This window comes from Ambystoma mexicanum, chromosome 6q, assembly GCF_040938575.1.
Source record: "Ambystoma mexicanum isolate Mex_15411 chromosome 6q, UKY_AmexF1_1, whole genome shotgun sequence".
Classification (NCBI taxonomy): Eukaryota; Metazoa; Chordata; class Amphibia; order Caudata; family Ambystomatidae; genus Ambystoma; species Ambystoma mexicanum.
Window position 1 is genome coordinate 1,150,223,810 of NC_090937.1, and position 24,030 is coordinate 1,150,247,839.

General features: G+C 43.5%; 1 protein-coding gene across 4 annotated transcripts in view; it reads left to right on the forward strand.

Annotated features, from left to right (window-relative positions):
• Nucleotides 1–24,030, forward strand: part of ATP8A1 (ATPase phospholipid transporting 8A1) — a 1,730,029-nt gene that overhangs the window by 845,559 nt on the left and 860,440 nt on the right. For all 4 annotated transcript variants that reach the window (XM_069631739.1, XM_069631741.1, XM_069631738.1 and 1 more), the window contains one exon: nt 4,438–4,507. In XM_069631739.1, coding sequence (XP_069487840.1) covers nt 4,438–4,507 — 70 coding nt within the window. The remainder of the gene's footprint in view (nt 1–4,437; nt 4,508–24,030) is intronic.

Sequence of the window (24,030 nt, forward strand, 5' to 3'; positions counted from 1 at the left end):
AGGCACATACATGGAGTTGTGAACGAACCTGTGCAGGGGACAACTGCCTTGCCACCCAACATTGCCTCTGTTCCATGTCCACCTAAAGCAGAGCTCATTGAGAAATACACATCACGGTTTAAATTATTGTAATTTGATTGTCTGTTCTCTCGAGTCTCCTCATGTCGCAGGCCCATTGAATATGTGTAGCTATGTATTGTGTAAATAAAAGTGATTGCTCAGTGTACATGCAATGTGTCTTTTCACCCTTGCCCCTCCCTTCACCGTGCAGTAGTGCGAACCACCCGGGTGTCACCTGTGACTTTGCTCTCGAGTCTCCTCATGTCGCAGGCCCATTGAATATGTGTAGCTATGTATTGTGTAAATAAAAGTGATTGCTCAGTGTACATGCAATGTGTCTCTCCACCCTTGCCCCTCCCTTCACCGTGCAGTAGTGCGAACCACCCGGGTGTCACCTGTGACTTTGCTCTCGAGTCTCCTCATGTCGCAGGCCCATTGAATATGTGTAGCTATGTATTGTGTAAATAAAAGTGATTGCTCAGTGTACATGCAGTGTGTCTCTCCAACCTTGTTCATTTGCGCATTGAATTAAACCAAACAGTAATATAAATCATTTTTCAAAATATATAGAATGTCTCCGTATTTATGGTTCTCTGGGGCTGCAAATACACGCACACAAAATGCAAAGATGGAGTGTAAATTTCAAGTCCTGTGAGATGGCCTTACACTGAATGTAGCTAACTAGGAATGTGTGCTCGTTCAAAGTGAAGGTCAGCTGCTTTGATTTTTTGCTCGGGTGCCGGAATGGCCCACGACTCAGTATAAGGTTCTATTGTTATTTGACCTTGACAGGCCGGGACCATCCCGAAAGACTTCTTTTTGGGGGTGTGGGGCAATAACGTAAACGATAATGAATATAATTTCAGAAACGAAAGCCATTTAATGTTCGTTCATTAGAAGAAATAACGTCGGCTTAGAAGGAGTGGTATTTCGGGGCTGCCCTACGCACAGACACAATGGAAAATGCAAATATAATGTAAGTAACTCTTTAGATGAGTTTATACCGCAATTTAATTACTATACAGTAGCTTTAAAGACGGGTTAAGTTGTACTTGTTCGTTCTATGTGGCATATTGTTTTGTACCGCGCACTATCTTGAGGAGAACCATCTCCTTTTACGGAAGCACCTCAAAACCTTCCTCTTTGCTTCTGCTTTCTCTCTCCCTCTCCCCTGCTACAACTGGTCCACTGTCTGCGACCTCGGTCCTGGACCCTTCCACTCTCCACCTGCACTGCCTCCCTGTCAACCCCTGCACTGGGGGACTGTCTCAGTATCCTTGCACTGTCCTAGCTATGAAATAATTTCCCGACCTAATATATAAAATGAATAATTTTAATAAAGATCTGATGGTGAGACTAATTTCATTTTTTATGTTTTTAAAACAGGTACATCCTTCATTATTGTCTGTGTCACGAGTACCAGACACCGGCGGATGGCTTTTACAACCGCCAGTTGCTTCTCCGCGTGAACAACGTTACCACCCTGACCATTTTATGGGACGATCGCCAAGTACAAGTATGCCCTTACGCAGTACTAATGGCTAGATGCAACATACATACCATTGTGGTGGCCTAGTGCCTCGTTGTTGGAACAGCCATGCGATTATCAGTGCGACCGAAGAGCTTATTTTATCGTAAACCAACACCCTGTGTACTGCACACGAACATCGCTTGCCTCAAGACGAACTATTTTGGATCGAGAGCAAATAAAAATGCAAATCGCTGAATATTCTCTAAACATTTGATGTCCAATAAATGTACTTTGCCAAATGTACAATCTTGCCGTTTGCTTTTAAACCACAGTTTCATATTCCGAATTGTGGCGCTGTATTGTGAGATGATCTAAGACCCTGTGTACAGCAAAGGAACATCGCGTGCCTCAAAACGAACTTTTTGGAACGTGAGCAAATAAAAATGCAAATCGCTGAATATTCTCTAAACATTTGATGTCAAATAAATGTACTTTACCAAATTTACAATCTTGCGGTTTGATTTAAAAGTACAGTTTCATATTCCGAATTGTGGCGCGCTGTGTTGTGAGCTGATCTGTGTTGGTTTCCGGGTTCTGTGTGGAGTCGCGTAGAAGACGCCTGGGCGCGTTTGCCTACGCAGCGCAGTCACGTCACGGATAGAGGCGGGGAATATGAATGTTTTGATAAAGTCTGTTTCAGGGGCGGGGGATATGATTTAGTGCCGCAAACGCAGGTGAGCCAGGTCGATGGGGGGAAATGATAGGATTATCACAAAATGGCGGCTGATTTCGAGTGCGTTAATGGACGAAAAGTCGGGTAAGGTCCATAGGAAAGTTTTCTACGATCTACCGATTTATGCTTAAAAACACATGGCCGAACTGTAGGGACAATAAAAAAAAAAGTCCCGGAACTATCCTTTAAGTGGAAAGAGAAGGCACTGTAGGGTTACAGATATAGACCCCTAACTGCGGAGGGAGCACGGAGGCATTGCGAGGGTAAATGGACATGCAGGAGCCCGGGCCCTAGTTCAGGGGTGGTTAGGTGACAAGTGTGCGGAGCTATGGGGGACAATAGCAGGGGAGAGAAAGAGAGAGTGGAAGTGAAAAGGGTTTATAATAGTAGTGACTATTTTAGTGTGCGCCTTACCAGTGGTTTTCCATTGCTAAGAGATTGCCTAAGCCCCAAAAATAAAATAACAATTTTAATACATTCTGCCTAATTTGTATTAAGACTGCTCTGTGTGGTTTCTAATGTAAACCCTTCAGCACTCTCCTTGGCTGCTCATCCACACTACCCAGATAGTTTGGCTTCAGATTACTGTATGTCCCTGCTCATCGGAATGTGGTGGCCACAGTCCACAGCAGGAATTCAGGAAAGAATCCATTTTAGTAAAAACGACACAGGAATGAGATTCGAGAGAACGAAAAAGAAAACACAAACAAGATGCTGCCTTTGCTTACTGCTGAATACCACGCTGGTTGCCACGGTGGTATTCACCCTTTTGAGAGGTTCAACCCTCTTAGGAAGGAAAGGGGAACAAAGATTCGGAACCAACTTGGAACGGTTTCCCCATCCCACACAGGCAGCATTAGGATACGCAACAGCCATTAGAAACGTGTAAAACGCCACTAAATATGTGGCTATTAAGCCACCATATAAATCGTTTTGGGATTATTTCTGGCAAATTGGATGGAACAGTGCGTGTCAAGCGTTTTTAATCCCATTAGTACTGCGACTATCGTTAGTGCAGTCTCCTAGCCCTCAAAGTTGCCTTCAAATAACTGTACTCTGGAAATAAGTCATCTAGATGATGTGCTGATATTATCACTCGCCTCGGTGCTGTCCCCATTTAGTGATTCCAGGTAAACCCTCAACCGCTGGATTAATAAGGTTCTATACTCTCCGTCTGAGTAAAGCACCCTGCAAGGCATGGCTCTGCTCAGTGTTATTATCCTCTATATAGCATTTCTGATCGAGGCGCTGACCTTTTTACTTAACAGATATCAAATACAACACTGAGTTCTGATAACATTGTTGGGATATAGTTATAAATAATGCGGACAGCGGGGCCAAGGCAATTTACTAAAGAAAGCCAAGTAGTTTAGACATTTTAATTGTAAAATCACCAATTCTTGTTTAGCATATTAATAATTGAAACTATCACAAAGTATAAAAAGTACGCTATTGCATGTAGTTAAAAGGCAGATGACTGAATGTTGTACGTGGTTGTGCAAGAGTACGTGGCAATATATGCGTGTATTTGACAATATTATGGTCAAGTAAGGAAAAACTTATTTCCTATTGGGTAATTGTGTAAGTTGGTATGGTAGCACAGTGCAGATGGATAGACCATTGTGGAGTTGTTCAACATGAATGACAGTTTCATTTTTTTTTTATTAAAGAAAACAGTCTGGTTGCCTAGTGCTTCAATAGTTAAAGCGAAACAACAACATTAACAGTAGATTATCTACTACCTGCAATGAGAAGCACAAAGTCGAACAAATACTCGCAGGGGTTCAGTCCTAAAAAGAAAAAAAATGGGGGGACTCATTAACGTAACAATTGAATGTGGAGTCAACAGAAATTAGCATATCAAGGTGCCCTCTGAAAAACATTGGGGGAACTCCAACCACGCGGGTGTACCCTCGACTTGAGCCCTGCTTCCTCAAGAAAGCTATTTTCTGTTCTCATTCCAAAAGTTCTTTACAAGAAGTGTGTGCTCTGCCTTATTGATCCTTAAATGCCTATTAATTGTCATTTATGAGTCTGTGTTTGAAGTTAAGTCAAAACTCCTCATCTTCTTGTCCCCACTCAACCAACAAAAGCATTGATCAAATACACCTGTACATCTACTTATATTGAATGTGTATCTTTTGTTTAATACACTTTGATTATGACTTTTCAGCAACAGAAAAAGAATGTCTGTGATTGTTCGTAATGGCGCAGGAAAACTAAGACTTTATTGCAAAGGAGCAGTAAGTAATTTTTATATTGTTTCTCTTGTCAATGGTATTATCTGACAAAATGTGGAATTTGCTGTAAAATCTGGATCAAAGGAGGAGTTCCCAGGGCTAGTAGTCTACTGAAACGGTTAACCGAGTTGGAATCCTAAGTCATATTCCAATTTAGGGACTCCAGTGTTGACGTCCTCCACCAAAAAACACCAACCTAATTGATGCATTAGTATTTAGCAATGATGATGAATGAGCAGTACAGGGTATTCAAGTCTCAAATGCTTGAAAATTGCTAGTCCCTCTGGCTTTTTTGAAGACTGATCATCCACTTATGAGACCTCTTTGGCTTACCATCAGAGAATATGGCAGAACAAATTTTGCTAAAACTAGCCTAAAAGCAGCTCCTTAGGCAACATTCCTACCCACGCATTAGTTTATCATTGCGAGCAGGCTACATCTAGTTGATCCCTCTCTGATCTTAAAAGCATGATCTACCTGATTGACAGGTTTTTGACTGGAACTTCTATCATGTGCCGAGCGGTCTCCTTTCTTGCACATAGCAGATCCAGTTTCTGGAAGCTGGCTTTCAGTCACTGCCTACAAGATGGCTGTAGTCTAGAATACCTCCTGGAAATGTGGTCCAGTGGCTAAATTGTCTGCTATGAAACTAGAAGATTTGTGATCTTCTCCTGCCTCCCCCATATTATCACACTGTATGATGCTTGGCTAATCACCCCAAATATTTGCACTTACCTTCCATTATTTAATGCATTTAGAAACCAGATAACAGCCCGTATTAGGTGGTATATGAAAAGAACTAGAAACTGCTCCTTTCTATTTTCTTTAAGATTTTGTACCTCAACTTGATGTCTTTTCACTCCATCGTTTTTTCTTAAGTAAACAGTTTTTTTAAGTCTTCAACATATAGTTTGCCGCTGGATCTTTACTGTGCAATAATGCATCAGCTTCTGGTCCCACCGTCTTGAGGATAAAACTCATTCAATTAACTCCTACACAGGTTCAGTGGAGATAAAGAAATCCAACAAGTGTATTCTGCCAAGCTATCTAAAATGTCATCAAAGTTAACGTAGAGATGATTCTGAACCGTTTTCTTGGTTAATTATAATGATCGCTAGACAAATATTTGAAAGTTAACGTTATTAAAATTAACTTTTCAAAAATGTCTAAGTCCCTATGATATTTCTCAACAAAGTCTGTTCAGAAATACCATATGTCCAGGTAAAAGTGGAGAGTTTAGCTCATTACCATCTTTGTGATCTGGTGTTATTCGACATTATGCTCTTTTATCTCTGCATTTCAAGAACAATCTATTTCCATGTTTTGATGCTGGTAACCATCCGAGGTATTTATTTGTTTGTCGGTTATTTGTAAAGTGCACTATACAGCCGAAATTGTTTTTCTGGGCACATCAAGACAAGGGGGATAGGGATGAGGACCAAGGTATAAAACAAAAACGTTCTTAAAAGGTCTTGAAATGTCTGGAAGAGAGCAGGGGAGAGGGGTGAGGTGGGGAAGTGCAGTAGGGGGGCGGGCAGAGGGGAAGAATACAAACAAAAACCTGACTAAGTTGTGAGACGATTTGTAACATGCAAGTGCTGAACATGTAAAAAGAGGAGGAGGAGGAGGAAGGAAAGTGCAGGAGGGGAAGACAGTGAGGGGGTACAATGAATGGATAAACAAGTTACCGAGGCAGAAGTAGATAGTTGAAAGTTGATTACTTGGCATGGAGAGTGGAAAAACAGCAATTATGCATGAACAGGTAGATTGAAAGCAGTAAACAATTAGAGTAAATGTACAGAATGGCTGGACCACGTTACATAATACGGGGCTAACATTAGGTATACAATCCAGATGTACAATGAAATGGAAGTAAAGACTGGCATGCACACCACTGAGAGCACATGCAGATTGAGTCACAGCAAGTGAAAGTCGGTATGGAGACAAAGTTCTGAAGCAGGCAACACAAGGCAAAAGTAAAGTTTGTTGTGTGTGCGGCAAAAAAGGAACTGAAGACAGCCCAATCCATTCCATGAGAAAAACACTGCAGCACTCACGTGTTAGGTTGGGAGATGTGTAAATAAACCAATATCGTAGTAGTACAAGCAATAGTCAGGCAAACAAGGAGAGAAGCCACTGTGGAGTGGGGTCCAGCCTTCCTTACCTTAATGTGCAGTGATGAGCAGTAGTGGAATGCCACCTCAGGTTACGATCCTAGGAGACAGCTAGAAAGTCCAGGGTAGAGGACAGCGGATCCTGCCGTAAGCCCCGGACAGGCCCAGACAAGTGAACAGGTCTATTATATGGGCCTTAGATGTGAGGCCGCACTGGCAGCCCCATCCAGTTTGGATTCTGGAGGCCAAAAAAAGCGAAATATGCTTCGGGTGGGCGGGACGGACAGCCATGTTGGCATGGAGCTCCGGCTACCACATACCGCAGCAACAAAGCAATGAATTAATGAATTGCTGGCAGTGCGGCAGAAATGGAGAAGTCTACCTGCACTGCTCGCTCAGAAGAGGAATGGAGAAGATGTGAAGGTATCACGAGTCGGACACAGACAACAGGTTCAAGTTTTCTCAACAAAGTTTTATTTACCGTAAAATGCAGGGTGGAAAAATGCCTAATTTGCCCTATGCTAAGGTGGGAATTCCCTACCTTAAGAAAACTAAGGATAGTCTACATCAGGAAGTCCAAAGTAAAGCTTCTATCTGTGTCCAAAACCTATACTTGCCTCCACTACTAACTGCCTAATATGTGTAGGGATGTCAGCATCACAAAGGAATAGTGTTCAAAGTAAAGTGTAGAACTTCTTCTAGCTCTTTGGCTTGTAATCAGCGCCCCTTCCCCAAGTTCAAAGTAGTTCATCATACACAGGGCTCCTCTTCACCAAGTTCAAATCTTCCAGCTTTCAAACAAACACTTGACTTTAATATCACAACCAGGTCTTTGCACTCCACTAGCTTCTTTATAGGTGTTTTCAGTGGCTGTTCAATTGAAGGGTCCCAATCTAGGCGCAGTTGTTGGGCCGCACAGTCCACCCATTACATGTCACGAAAGCGGTACCATTCCTTCTTTTCTTTTCCTTTAATACGAGTCCACTGCTTCTCCTCATCAGTGAGGTATGCCTCATTCATGTGTCACACTTTCCTGACACTGTATGATGGCTTGTTTAACCACCTTGCACTTGTTACACCTTCTTATGTTTCCTTGGCTCTTGCCAATGCTTTTTTTCCTTAAGATATACAGTTCTTTGCACTTTCCTGGCTGTGGCCAATGTTGGGTTTCTCATATCCTGCATACAGCTCTTTGTGCCCTCTTGGCTTTGCTAGCACTGGTTTCAGTAAATGCAGTTCATTATTTCAAACTCCCACTCTCACCATCACATACCATAACCTTGCACCCCATATATTGACCTCCCTGTCCAATCTCATCATTTGGGGAAGATATCACTTCTCTACTCACCACTAACAGAAAACCGTGCTCTCAGATTATACTTCTAGGTGATTTCAACCTTGGCCTTAATGACACTCAGGACAATAATGCTTCTTCCCTTGGAAATACTATCACTGAACTTGGCTTCACCCACCGTATCAACATACCAACACATAACAAAGGAAGAACTTTAGATTGGCTTGCTGACTTCAATTGCAATACCAGAATTACAGCTAAGGAACAAAGTGCATGAACGGACCATCATTTGATCTCTTTCTTACTACCAGTCAGGTCACAACCTTCCTTTAACCCTATGGCCCCCCACACTGACTAGAAATAAGCGAAATATTACCATGGACAGTTTACTGCCTCTACTGCACCCCATCACTAAACCTACACTCTTTAGCCTAGACCCAACGGCTTTGGTCGAACTGTACAACAACACGATTAATCTAGCAGTTGACAAGGTAGCACCTTTAAAAATGCATAAAGAGAAGCCTCTAGTGCACCTTAATTATTGGTTTACAGCTGACCTTACAGCCCTACGTAACGAGAAAAGAAGTGCAGAAACGCTTTGGAAGACTAGCCCAGCAGATACCAATAAAGAAAAATATACCAGCATATATAAACAATATAAGGAGATAGCCCAAATGAAAAAAGAAACCTTCGAGTACCAGAGAGCTCTTCATCATCCTAAAAGAGCTAGTCACCCTTACCTCCAACAGAAACGTGCACTAAGGATAAGACCTCATGTACCAATATTCAAACTGCACTAGCCAATAAAATCTCACTTCTCCAAGAGAAAATTGAAAACAAGAAATTAAATCTATCCAAGGAGTGGCCCACTCCAGAATTACACACAATTTAGACAAAACCATGTAACCGCTTCACATTTTCCCCTGTCTCTACAAAAGTAGTCCTTGAAATAATATCTTCCTTAAATCCTTCCAGATTCCAAGAAGATTCCTGCTCGGCACCCATAATAGAGGCAGCTAGGGAAATGGCGCCATTCATCACCACCCTCATTAACGCTTCATTCGACTCATGTACCATCCCCTCCAATTTAAAAAATGCGTGGGTCCTCCCGCTCCTAAATAAAAAACCAATCTAGATCCCAACATACCTACTAATTACAGGCCCATTACTACTGTCCCCTTCCTTCTTAAAATCTTAGATCGAGCTGCCTATCTCCAGATTCAGTCTTACATGGAAACAAATAATCTCCCAGACCTGCGTCAATCTGGTTTTAGACCTAAACATGGAACTGAATCTGCCCTATTAGACTTGAAGAATCAAATGGACAGTCTAAAGGACATTGGGAAACTTGCTCTCCTCCTCCTTTTAGATCTCTCGGCTGCATTTGACTTTGTCAACCACAAGGTCCTATACAACCACCTAACCTCAGCAGCACACTTCTTTGAGGAAGCCACGGCCTGGATTCAGTCATTCCTTGATAATCGTACAGCAAGAGTTTTCTCACCTAACACCTCAGCGGAACCCATACCCTTCATGTGTGGAGTCCCACAAGGGTCTTGTGTCTCACCGAAATTGTACAACATATTCACCAAGCCGCTATTTGATGATCTTGATAATCTGGGTGTCACCTACACGAACTATGCAGATGACATCAGATTCTCATCCCCATCACTGGCGATCACGAAACTGACTCCACCTTACTAAATAAAATATATCTGATTCAGGCTTGGATGGCCACCCATGGCTTATGTCTGAACGACAGGAAGACTGAGCTTCTTCTTGTCGGATCCTCAATAAGACTAAATAATCTAAGTCATCAGTTCAACTCTTTTAACATTGATGGTAACAACATCAAAGTTTCCAAGCAGGTGAAAACCTTAGGCTTTTACTTCGACTCAACTCTAAATTTAAAGAGACAGATTAATGCCACTGTATCTGCCACTGCTTACACCTGTAAATTAACACTTGTAAACCCTTCATCTCAACAGCCAGTTGTACAATAATGGCCAGAGCCCTAGACTACTGCAATGCCTTATATCTAGGTTCGAGCAAATACGTGAACAAACTACAAATTGTACAGAACAACGCCTTAAGAAGTTTAACATTCCAAGAACCCAGCCTATTTCAAATATCAGACACAGTTCAAACTGGCCTGCAGTTAAAGATAGAATTCAATTCAAAACATTAACCCTCACGCACAAATGTCTCACTAATTCCTCCATAAATATCTTGCTGACAAATTTGGCAAAAAAACGTCAGTATGCCCCACTAGAACTGTACACTCCTACTGCTTGAACGTACCGACATTCAAACTGCAAAAAGCAGGCGTAAACAGCTTTTCAGTGATGGCTTCTAAATTCACTACCTGTTGACCTAAGAGCAGAATCGTCCTACTTTAGCTTTAGGAAGAATACCAAATCCTGGCTCCTTTCCTCGGATGTATAATGAATGTACTAATCTGACCACCTGTAGATATCTGTTTGAAACAACTGTACATAGCTGTAACTTAATGTATATATTGCCACAGTTTTTTATCTTTGCTGCCTTCTTGTAACCATGTAAAGCGCCCAGATACTCCCAGGTTTGGTGCGCTTAACAAATAAATAAATAAACAAACAAACAAAGCAATTCAAAACGTCCCTCTCAATAAGGTTCACTCTTTCTTTCACTCCTTTCAATATGCCAGAGTGTTCCCAACTTGCTTTCATTTAGTTTGTTATTCAAACTGCTTTGCTTTCAGTTCATTTGATATTCATTTATATCACCGCCTGCTAGCCTGGTGTTCCCCCTTTCCTGGTTGCACTCACTGGTCGGTCTTACGGGCCCTTACAAGGTCTTCCATCGCCAGAGGTTCCCGTTTCTCTGTGGTCGCTCGTGTCTTCTCCCGGCGGTCTTCTTGTGGCTCGCGCACAACAAGCAGAGCTCCTTCAATGAAGCAGGATACTCGCAACTGCTTCTCACAGTACAGCCGGCCTCCTTCTCACAGCTTGCCACCGGCCTCCAGCTTCATATGCCTTTGCTTCCCCTGCATACACTCAACTTCTTTGCGGTTCTCGAGCCCTCCTCCTGCCACACCGCAACACCGGAGAGGTCTCCCTGCCACAGCTGCTGTCTCTGCCTCTATTTGTTTCAGACTTCCTGTTTTTAAAGCTCCTGCCTCCCATTTATGTTCCAAAACGGACGAGACCGCTCCCCAGCAAAGCAGTAGATCTGCTCGACTCTTGTTGTCCTCCTCCTCATCCCAGTACTTGGCTGGGGTTGATAGATGTTTGTTTTTTCAAAATGAGGATGTGTTGGTCTAGTTATCCTCTTCGGCCCAGTACTGTACTGATGCCATTTGGGAAATATTTTAGGGGGATTACAAGAAAAGTGTTGACAAAAGCCTATGAACGCTTGAGGGATGGAGGGTTCATGGTGAAAGAGAAATGTGTGATGCCATGTCTCTCCTAAGGACGTCCTCTTCCAACTCCCCAAGTCTCCCCCACCCAGGTGATCCTCCCTACCATATTCAGCCCCAGGGTTGGGATCCAAAAGTGATGGCCTTTCCCTGTCCACCTTAGAAAGGGCTACCGGGGGAAATGAAGAGAGGACGCCCTCAGGTTCCTCATACTATGCAGTAATGAACAGGTCCGATGCATCTTTTTAAACCAGGTGGTCTTTAAAGTAAACTGTAAAGTGATCAATTTAAGGTGGGAGATATCTCGCAAGAAAAGAATGAACGACTTACATTATTTACTATTCCTAATATTATATTTACATAGTTATATTGATAACTAAGACTTGGTTCATTGAGGTCTATGAATGTTTATAAGCATGATAAACGTTTAAGTGAGAATGGCAGGCCCAGGCTTTTCCTCTATCTGGGCCCTGACCATCCACACCTCTGGTGACTCCAATGTGTGACCAGCAGCCCACGTGGGAAATGGAGCAGCAGGATTGGGGGAATAGATTCTTGTGATTGTGTCGAGCATCCCATCAGAATTGAATTCATCAACAAAGGCCCTGCAAACCTAGGCTTGCCTATTTACTCAGGCCTGAACCATCCAGCACCTTTAGTAGCTCACAATGTGTGAACAGCAACCTATGCAGAATTGGTGGACACAGTGCCAAGTAATTAGACCTCATATTTCAGTAACTGGATGAGGGAAGCCAGCGCATGGCAAACGCTAAGGGTCCACCTGATAGTTTGGTCTGGAAAGAGGGGAGAGGATGAACATGTGGAGGATTGTCAAGGGGTTATTTCAGGAAAAGGAGCCAATACCCAGTTAAAACTACCTTCAAGACCCACTGGTTCATGGTAATCTGCTCTCTATTCTGCATTGAATGCAACCCCTGCAACTGGTAGATGTTCCTGATGATAGGGTGACCACAGCAATGGAACAATGATGTGCATAAACTTTGACAGGTTAAACATGCTGCTGCTGCTGCAACCGTTGCTTATGTCTGCAAAGACACTGGTGTGCAAATGAAAAACGTATGAAAGAATGAGGTTTACGCCTTAGTGGTGTACAAAGACCTGAACACTTATCCGTAGTGGCATAGTCCTAGAACTCTTAAATTTATTCTAAGGATTCCACCACCTTTAAAACAAATAGGTGCTCACCTGCAAAAAAAAATTCAATCAACTTGGAAACATTGAAAACGTAGACATACACATCCAGGAATGACATCAAATGATCATGCTTGTTACCCTAGGTTTTCATTTTCAGTATGCAGGCTTATCTTTTAGGCCTTGCTATTCTCCACTATTTCAAAAAAAGGATTTTGCATCTCCTTTCGGTGTTCTAGAATATGTCACCAACTTGCACATAGTGCCAGCACCATGGCCAGGCAAAGCACTGGCTGCAGCACAAACCTAAAGTCCAACCCTGAAGGAATGCAGCCTTTGGACCTGGGCTTCTTGGCACAGTCTTACAGAAGCGCAGTGAGAACCAGTGGAGAATACTTTGGACAATCTGCTCAAAGACAGCCAGCCTATGACTTGCTAATTAGATCCAACTCTGCCATAGTGGAGGTGGTTAGACAAATATCTTATGCACCTTCAAGGATTGAAATCTGCTCTTCACCATGAAAGCTATCCTATGGTTTATTGTATTTGAATCATATGATGAACAATAGTTTGAGGAAAGAACTTGCTTTGAGAAAGGGATTTTTCTCTTCATCCTGCTCTGCAGTCATGAAGGACTGTTTCAGGTCACACCCTCACGAGAGGTCAACACCCACTGGCAGGGGGCATGGGGGGACTAATGGAATACCTTCCCATACCTTACTTACTCAGCTGCGTGAACACCTTTTAAAATGTATTCCCTAATGGACTTAAAATGTGTGATCACTAATGACGCAGAGACAGGAGTGTGTTGTTCCAGTTCCAAATGCCAGAAACCGTTTTGGAGGGGTCCAATATAAGCATCACCCATTTACATTCTTACAAAGTCTTAAGCTTTTAAAATTAAAACTGCTGTTTGCCAACCAGTTATAGTTCCCAGGGAAGCATCTGTGTAACATCCGTAAAATGTATTAAGGTGTATGTGTATTCCATATGTGGAAGAGTGAACATTTTCATACCAGTTGCTATACAAATAAAACACTCAAGCTGGCACAAGACCCGGCAGATGGGGTTATAACACCCCTCATTCAGAAATCTGTCCAGCCAAGTTCTGGGGATTCTCATTGGCACATTTTGGGTACAGATGAAGTCTTAAAGAGGAAAATGGGAGATAGACCAAATCTATGCCATAGAAGAGAACATGCGATAGGAGACAGAATAACTATTGGTCTGTTCACATGTCCAGGAACCATGAAACCATCTTGGCTAACAAAGTCTAGCGGCTGTTTTGAATATGGCTCATGTGCCATCTGCGAACTCTGTACAAGAAGGTTAAATGTCTTTGAAATTGCTGGCAGGAACTGGAATCTGGATACTGGATACACAAGACCACACTAAATGTAACACCAATGTTTTGGTCTATGTGTACAGCTTTCTGTGCAGACTAAAATAGATAGCAAATACCATCCACAAGTTCAAATAGGTTTTTAGGAACGACTGTGTGCTATTCGTACAAGTTGACAAAATTGATTACTTTATCCTTTGGCTCTGCACTATGCCCATTGCCATGGCAGCACTCCAGACCTACTGAAATAGTTAGGTCTCTGTACAGTTAAAAAGAGAGGTAGGAATAACATGCTAGCGAACCAAACAGTGCAAGTTTTGGTTTTTATTGAGGCAAAAAAATGATCTTGCAGCAAGTATACCTCCATATTCTTGTCTGCTAACTTTCCAGCCCACATGGGTCTCTTCCTTGTTCCTCTTCCTGCGCAAAGCACATTATTAAAACCTTGAAAAACCATATACATTATTTTCTGGTAGTATCTTATCATTCCAAGATGCACAGTCTAAGGAACTCTTTCAAAATAGCCCTGTCTGAAAGGGAAAGGGGGCAGATGGAACCAGTTAGAATTCCTGGCTGCATGCATAAAATCAAATATTTTGGGAACATAAGAATGACCCAAGGATCTTTGTATTTGACAAATATGTAAACAGTAAATAGGGTTGTATGCTTGAAGTGTGTAATGCACACTGGGCCTGGTGCTCATTTACTTTTGCTCTGCATTCGCTTATATTTAAATACGTGTAACCATGAACAGGATAAAATGGCTGCAACGTCTGCCACCAAATAACACAAGAAAGACTCTGGGGGAAATGTATATGGCCCCGAGATTCATCCCCATATCTAGGCTTGCGACAGCTTCAAAACTAGAGAATCCCATGACCTCCATGTTGTTACCCCTTTGGGATGAAACACCTATACACCTATACACCTAGACTCTACCTTCTAAAATACAAATGTAAAAAACTAAAATACAAATGTAAAAAAACTAAACTGCAACCTGTTATACTCTAATACTGGTTGCCTAAACTATATTTAAGACCCCCGTATGGTGATAAACCCTTCTATCTAGTACAAAAGGCAGTCCCTATCTTGTAGGATACTCTCTTACAACACCCTATACCCTTAATAAATGAATCCTCATGTGTACTGACATGCGGTTCTTATCAACTTAATGACTCATTCATAAATGTTGGCTACTATATAACACATTGGAACACCCGACATGTTTCGTTCTTTGTCAGCAGTAAAAAATGTATAAGAACTTCTTTAGGGGCAAAAACAAGCAGTTTATCAAAAAAACACAGGTCTTGACACTTTTAAAACCTTCTAAATATTCTTGCTTCTTTGTGGTGTACTTCACATACCCTAAGGGGGAACAACATAGAAGAACAGCCATCAGTTAAGCTGTTCACTTTATCAAAAAGCCAAAATTACAGCAGGAGCAGAAAATATCCTACTAAAGGCTTACCGTATTGGCATTCACAATTAATGCTTTTAAACGGATGGGTAGACTTGTCTTCACTGTAGACAAAAAAGATCTGAAACCACAAACACACCGATTGATGGCTACCACACCCATCGAGTCACATTCCAAAACAACACAGAAAGGTACCCTCTTGAGCTCAACTGGCTAACTGGCATCAAAAATTACTGCATATTAGAATGCCATTGGATGCATCACTACTGAATAACCTTACACCTACATGCCTCTCATAAAATGTACTACAACTACAACCCATGCTCCTCTACTTTCAAAAAGTTGCAAACTAAAACAAAGATATTCGACTTGCTTTTATCGCTCTGTTACCAAAGGTCTTTACTGTATGGGCTTAACACTAGCACAATCATGATATCTAAACTCGTAAATTACAATCACATGGTAGCGGTCACTCGACTGTCAGTGTCGATATTGGTGCATAGCTTACCCTTTCTTAGGCAGCACACGTCCTCCTGCACTCGGTCCCAATGAGACACTCTTTTCTGGTGCAGTAGTGCAGTCCCTTGGCATTCGCGCACTGTGCATGTCCTGCTGAAATGGGTTGCCGTAGGCGCTGGCGTCTTACTCGCAAACCTATGTACAAGAGCCAGATACTAAAACACCTCCATTTGGAGACACGGTAAAGTTACAACTCTTGTGTCCAACGGGTGGATAAAAGAGGGGGGGGGGCACTAGGAGCACGAGAGATTTAACACTGTGGGCCGAGCGAATCAACACAGGACTCGGAAAAGAACTTCCCACTTACTCGAACGGGTCTGGAATGACGTGAGGATCCTGTCGACCCGGATCACGTTCCTGGTCACCTGATCGTCTGGCGTAACGTCTCCACTGCATCTATAGCTGTGGCTCGTACTACGCAGCTGTACCTAATTACCAGCATTTACTACGTGAAATTACTAAACTCGGACCGCTCCGTCCCTCATGAAAACCGTGTCTCGTGCGGACTAGCTGTATACTAACCCGGCACGCGTATTCTAAAGTCTCCAGTTTTAGCCAGCGGCTGCATCCAAGTGAGTAAACAATTGAGCGCCCGCATTGTTCGCACAACAGGCGGTTTTTCCAAAGACCATGTTCTACTCTTTACCATTCAATGCCAGGATGAAAAAATATCACTCGGATTTCATCCCGCATTATTCCAGTCGTTTGCCTCGTTTAGCCCTGTCACTGTTGTATTACATAAAAAAATGAGTCATGATTCATTTGTTTGCAGTCTTTTAATTACAGATTCGCCATCTAGAGATGGAGCCACATGCAGAAGCACGGTCCATCTAAGGTCATTCTCTCCATGGTTCATCATAACAAAATGATTAACCATTGGGGCTGTAGACAACTTATTTTTTATGCAGCTTTTGTGTTCTGAGATTCTCACTTTAATTTTCCATTTGGTCATCCCTATATACAGTTTCATACAAGGACACCAAATTGCACATACTACATTACTACTATTACAATTGGTAAACTTGAATTGAGACCATGGTTTACTCAAACCTATATCCACTTGCATATTTCTTCTTGTTAGATGACAATTTGTACACTGGACACACGGGGAATGTCCTAACATTTTAGGTAAGCCCCACAACTCTGTGACACTCCTCTGTTGGGAACCTCCTCTCGAAATGTCATTTTTCGTTAGGAGATCCTTCAGATTGGGTCCTCTTTTGAAGGCGCATAATGGCCGATCTATAAGGCATTCTCCACCCAACAAAATGTGCCAGTTCTTTCTGATGATCCTTACCACTTGATTAGCCAAAGGGTTGAAAGTACTGACAAACACTAGATTTTTCTTATCTGAGGTTCTGTCTCGATATTCGAGGAGTGCCTCACGGTTGTTATTCGTGGATCTTTCCAATGCTCGTTTAATTATTGTTTCGGATACTGTCTAGCTTCAAGTTTTGAACTTAAAGTTTTTGCCTCTGATTGAAAGATCTCTCGTGTTGAACTATTCCTTTTCAGGCGCAAAAATTGGCCAAATGGTAGGTTTTCCCTAGTATGACAGGGATGACATCTGTCAAAGATCAGGAGGGAATTGCGATCAGTAGGTTTGTGGAACGCTTTCACTTTAAGAATGTTCGAACTAGTATCAACCCAGATTGTGATATCTAAAAAATTAATTTCAGCATCACTCTGCGTAGAAGTAAACTTTAGATACCGGTTTTGATTATTGATCCACTCCATAAAGTCTCTAAAAAGAGCCGGAGGACCATTCCACACCATCAGAATATCATCAATATAGCAGCGCCACAAACCCAAATTGATTAAAAAAGGGTTTGTGGAGCTGTAGATAATGCATCTTTTGAAACTTTCAACATATAGATTCGCTGCCGAAGGAGCAACCGATGAACCCATTGCAGTCCCATGGGTTTGATGGTATAGCTGGCCATTGAACCCGAAATAATTTTCGGTCAATGCCATCTCGGCACAACATAAGACAAAACTATTTGGTGTATTACTTTCTGTTCTCTTTGAAAGTAACGTCTCTTCTAACACTTGCAACATCTCTTGTTGCAGTATACACGTGTAGAGAGACACGATATCCAAACTTACTAGAAGTTGGTTACTCGGGTCAAACTGCATATCTTCTACCATATTGATGATTTCGGTGGTATCCTGTACAAAAGAGTACATTGCTGACACATATGGTTTTAAATATCTATCCGCAAACCTCGACAGTAGTTCAAGAAGTGCTCCTGTCCCTGAAACAGTTGGACGGCCTGGTGGATTCACCAATGCTTTGTGAATTTTTCGGAGGATATCAAATTTAGGAATTGTCGGATCCTTAACCTGTAGGTAGTCACTCACCTGTTGGCATATCCATCCCCTTGCCAGTGCTTTTTCTACTTTAGTGGTAATTAGTAGAGACAGTCTTTTTGTAGGGTCTTCATTAATCGGTTGATAAAAGTCTCTGTCATCAAGTTGGCGGAGGCACTCGGTTATGTAATCTTATCGGTTTAACATCACTATAGCACCCCCTTTGTCAGCTTTTCGTAAAATAATGTCAGGGTTAGTAGCTAAACTTTTTACAGCTATCTTCTCAGAATTACTCAAATTTTGGAACGGGCGTTTATGATGTTGTGCTTCTAGCTGTTGTAAATCATGCCAGACTCTCGTAGTAAACACTACCACTTCAGGAGTGTGACTCGCAACTGGGGGATTAAACGTGGATTTATTCCTAAATCCACTTTAGTTACTCTGGTCATCGTAAGTATTCTGGAAAAAATATTGCTGTAGATGTATTTTCCGTAGTAATTGTCCAACTTCAACATGGGTTCTAAATTTGTCATACTGGACCGTTGGTACAAAACCGAAACCTCTATTTATTAAAGCCACTTCTTCGTTGGTAGGAGAATAGGGTGACAGGTTGACTAGTAAGGACTGTTGCTACGGAGCACTCTCGGTGCTTCCTCCCAATTGTCTAGGTCCTGGCCCTGATCTAAAAAACCTTGTTGTTGCAATTGTTCTGGAGGAACACTGCTAGGGTTCCCTTGATTTGTTGAATAGACATTTCTCCTACTACGGGTATTACGCCCAGATCATCTTTGATTCCTACCTCGATTTCGGGACCCTTTGTAGCCTCTCTGTTGGGAAAAGCTGTTGTTGCTTGAACTGCCTGAGCTAAAGGAAGTCTTGCTGAAGCTTACTGTTTCTGTCCTCCTTGTTTTTGACCACCTTGTTGCTGTCCTGCAAAGGGGTCATAGCCTTCTTTCGTGTACCGGAATGCATTCTCGTGCGAGAACTGTAATAAATCTTTCTTCATTCTTGCAATACAGTCTTGAGTGCAGAATTCTTTGAAATCTGTAATTTCTTTCATAATCTTCTCCAAGCGTTTTTTGTAAGTTTCTAGTGGTACTAACTTCTTGATCTCCTCTTGCATTTTTTCGAGATCACCTGATATTTTAATAGTCATTTCCCAGGCCATGTCAATGATCAATATTGTCCAATCTCTGCCACACTTGGTCGCTATGTAACTCCATTGGATAAATTAGTCCTTGTTATCAAGGAACAAGCAGGTCTCGTTCCGTACCACTAGGCCCTGTGGGAGGGTACCTGGTCTTAAATACTCGATCATTATAGACCCATGCAACTCGGTACGTCCCAATCTTTTCTTTAGCTGCAACAATTCATCCCAACTCTGAGGTTGGCTACTAAAGACCCTTCTCCTTCGTCGGTGAAATGTGAGGACTGGGCCATTAGTTCGAGGACATATTTGTCATCGTAACTTTTAGTACCTTCGCAGCCATTTTAATAACTTAATAGTCAACCTAAAAAAAAAACGGTCTTCCCACTGCACTACTGTTGAATGCACTGACCTTCTTATTTTGGAATGTATTTCAAAAGGCGCAATCTACACCATCAATGCAAAACAAGTCAGATCTACGTCTACCAATAAGCTCTTGCAGGCCTAACCAACGTCTGCCACTCCATTGACCTTCTATGGCTTTCTTGCATCTTGATTCTGGAGAATGTTAGGGTTGGAGGAGGTGGGTCTCAGTGTGAACCTGTCCACTTTTCAATGCATTCATAGATAATTCTATATGTTTTTAAATATGTAGGTCAGTTTGCTTTTACTATGTTAGTCTAGTGCTCTTCCATAAAATGCAAGTTGATACCATAATTAGGCTAACAAAGGTATTTATTTGTGTACTTTTGTGATCTTGTGACTACTTCCTCTGGTAGAGATGAAATGTCTTGGTAAGACAGGAAGGGAAAAGATAGTGTCATTCATAGTAGGTGTAGTTCTGTAGAAGCTTGGTGTATGTCAGGCTAGTCCCTTTGCAAGATCAGTGGTGTCAGTCATCCATGTATCAGGCTTGTGCCTTTTAGAAGGCCAGTAGGTAGGGGGCAAAATTAGTCATGAATTAGCCCTTTGACTGGTGGATTCTGGTATGGCAAGCGTGGGGTCAAATACATATCGAGATCGTGTTTCTCCATACCCAGTAAACAAAAGGCAAAGTCCGACATGAGACAGGGCCACTCACAGGCCTCTTGAGAGTTTGTGGGGCTGCAACATTTGGGAGGTTGACAGGGCTGGGTTGCAGGGAGTCTGGCAACAAGCCATTGTCTCAGGGTTTCTGGTGCAGTGTCCGTCAGATGCCAATGAAGGGCCTTGAAGAAAATTGATAGGATGAGTTGGGTCTGGAAGTTGTGGACCATGCATCTTTGTGGGTGCAGTGAGAATCTGTTAGTTGGGCTATTGACTAATTAAGCCACGATTTCTGTTTAAGCCCCCTGTCTGTATTTTGAACATCTGTATTCACACCAATGCCACAGCTACTGAGGTAAGCTGGAGTCACTCCAGAGTCCCTTGGTGGCTGTTTAAATGTTTGTGAATCCAGGCAATGCCTTGAGCGGGAGAAAAATAGCCATTGAATTATTTGGAAATGCTAGAAAGTCCCACCCAGTTACAAGAGAGAATTAACATTTGGACAAAGTTTTCAGTTTACTCTTAGTATAAATTTGGCCCAGTCACATCAAATCCTGTAAAGTCAATGTTTAAAAGGTTATGTTTGACATCCAGGGAGGAAGTCTGGATTTCCCCATAACAGGGTATGAAGGGACAAATAGGCATCCATTTTAAGTTTGCATTTTGTCTTTTCCAATAGTGCAAAAGCATTTGGTTGGTGATAAGACCAGTCCCTGCACACGATTTCCAGGATCCCTACAAAAATGACTCCAGAGGAACTGAAATAGATGCCTGCTCTATGCCCCGCCATTTCGTCCATCCAATCGAAACCCACAATAACATGTGCCTAATAAATATGTGCCTAATTCGGCACAGCCAAATCCTAATTGAACTTGATGGACATGAGTTCTCAAGGCAACCCTGGCCATCCTGCTCCCAACCTGAAATGGAAAAGTATCTTTTGGAGATCTGGTTGTGAAAAGTTAACAATGGCAACAACGTTCATTTTAATGGCCGTTTTTCAGCTTATCCATCAGATCTATTGGTATCTCCAGCTATGTGGATCTTGTGATATGTCTTAATACCATTGAGAGAGCGTGCCTACTTAAAGAGGAAGGTCATTTTTTTTACATAAACCCAAAGATATTTCAGATGGCTACTTTCCCGCTTAAAAAGAAAAATCCCCTTGAAGCCTCTCTATTTCCTCCAGGGGTATGCTAGTGCCTGAAAAATATTTTTTTAGGCATGTTACCCCATGGGGTTTGTACCTCAATAATTGTTCAAACCTTGTGATTTCACCCATCAAAGAAGAAAGAGAGGTATGGAACAAGTTACTTATCTGTAACTGTTGTTCTCCTGCATGGATCTGTCATGGATTCACATGCTCATGAATATTCCCCGTCGTCGGGCTGGGAATCCTCGGTAAAGAAAAAATCAGTTTCAGTTTCGTTTCTGGACTGTCTTTCTCCTAATAACCAATCACTGGTCTCTGGGTCATATTGCCCCCAGCCAATGACTGCCCTCTACCTAAGCCCCTGCTCTGGCAGCCATCTTCAGATTTGGTAGCACGTAAAGTGGCAGTAAGACCAAGAGAAGAGCCATAGAGGGGTAGCCGGGAGGGTTCGCATGTGAATCCATGCCAGACCCATGCTGGAGAACAACAGTTACAGGTAAGTAACTTGTACCTTCTCCATCATGGGGTCTGGCATGGATTCACATGCTCATGAATATAGAATACATAGCAGTACACACATGTACAACCACAGGAGTTGGCAAGGCTCAACATTAAGCATTTCAACAACTCAACATTAAGCATCTCTTACCTCCTCACCAGGCTCACCTTCAAGCGAACAGGTTGCGCAGCACTGCTTGGCCGACTCTGGACTCCTCCCTGGAATCCCGGTTGACGCAGTAGAATTTCGTGAAGGTGTACGTCGACCTCCACGTAGCAGCCCTGCAAATGTCCAGCAGGGGCACACCAGACAGAAACGCCATAGTTGCAGCGATCGCTCTGGTCGAATGGGCTCTCGGACGGCCAGGCAACTGTCGGTTTGCCAACCGATGACAATGGGTGATACAGCCAGAGAGCCACCTGGAAATGGAAGCCTTGGAGAGGGCCTTCCCTTGGTTCACAGGGCCAAAGTTCATAAACAGCTGTGATGTCTTCCGAAAACTTTGTGTGGTCCACCTAGAACTTCAGCGCTCTAGCCACATCCAGCGAGTGCAAAGTCTTCTCAGCCGGCGACAAAGTCGACGGGAAGAAAACGGGTAACACCAAGGGCTCGTTGAGATGGAAGTCCGATGGCATCTTGGGCATGAAGGAGGGGTGCGTTTCAGCACGACCCTAGTTTCGTCGAATGTCAAGGCTTGCAGGAGAGGGCCCGGATCTCTCCCACTCGTCGTGTGGAGGTGATGGCCACAAGAAACGCCATCTTCCACGATTGGAATTTCAAAGGTGCCGAATGCAGAGGCTCAAGCAGAGGACCCATGAGCCTAGTCAGCACCACACTGAGCTCCCATGCCGGGGCCAGAGCCTTCACCAGCGGGAACAAGCGGAAAAGTCCTTTCATGAACCAAACCAGGCGATGCGACCACAGCGACGACCGCCACGAGTTCTGGTGTAGCGGGAGATGGCCGCCAGATGGATTTTGATAGAAGCGTGCGCCAACCCCGCCTTGGCCAGCGACAGCAAGTACAGCAGCACTTGAGGGGCCATAATCCGTAGAGGGTTTATCTTCTGTGCATGGCACCAGACGGTGAACCTCTTCCATTTATGCCCGTAGCACGTAAGAGTCGGAGAAGCCCTGGCCTTGGCAAGTACCTCCTTGCAGTCTGCCGGGAGATTGCATCCACCAAACTCTAGCGCTGCAGGAGCCAGGCCTCCATGTTCATCGACCCCGGGTTGTGGTGCAGAATCACGCCTCCTTCCCAGGCGAGAAGATCTGCGTCCGCCGGAAGCTTGACTGGAGGGGACGCTGACATGTCCAGAAGGTCCTGATACCATATCTGACTCGGCTACGCCGGTGCGACAAGGATCATCCTGCACCGGCACTGTCTGAGTTGACTAAGTCGCAGAAGCAACGGCAATGGTGGGAACGCATAGAGGAACAGGCCATCCCAGGGGAATGAATGCATCCCCCATGCTCCCCAGCTGGGGAAACCTACTGGCGAACCTCCGGTACTTGGTGTTCATTGCCGTCGCAAACAGAGCGATCTGGGGGATTGCCCCATCGTCGAAACAGTAGGTCCACTTGGTCCTGCTGACGCTCCCACTCGTGGCAAGAGCGCAGCTCCCTGCTGAGTGAGTCGGCGACAGTGTTCTTCATTCCTACCAAATGAAAGGGTACAAGGAACATCCTCTGGGTGACGGCCCAGTGCCATAAATCCTGCGCTTCCTTGGGGAGAGCTGGGGATCTGGTGCCCCCCCCCCTGCTTCCGACTGTAGAACATCGTGGTGGTGTTGACCCGGACCACTTTGCCCTTGAGGGATGGAAGGAATGACTTGAGGGCCCAAAACACGGCCCGGCGCTCCAGGATGTTGATGTGCAACAACTTCTCCTCTGGGAGTCAAAGGCCTCTTGCATGGAGATTTCCAGTATGTGGGCCCCATCCCTCCAGGGAGGCGTCCGTTGTCACCATTTCCTGATGCGCTGTTGTTTGAAAGTCTTTGCCCGCCGCGAGAAGCGCGCGGACGCCCCACCACCGAATCGATCGACGGAATGTCTCGTTGAGGGTGATCTTGTCCTCGAAGCTTCCCGACACTTGTATCCAACGGGCATCGAGCAACTCCTGCAGCGGCCGCATCTGCAGCCTGCACAGCCGAACAAGG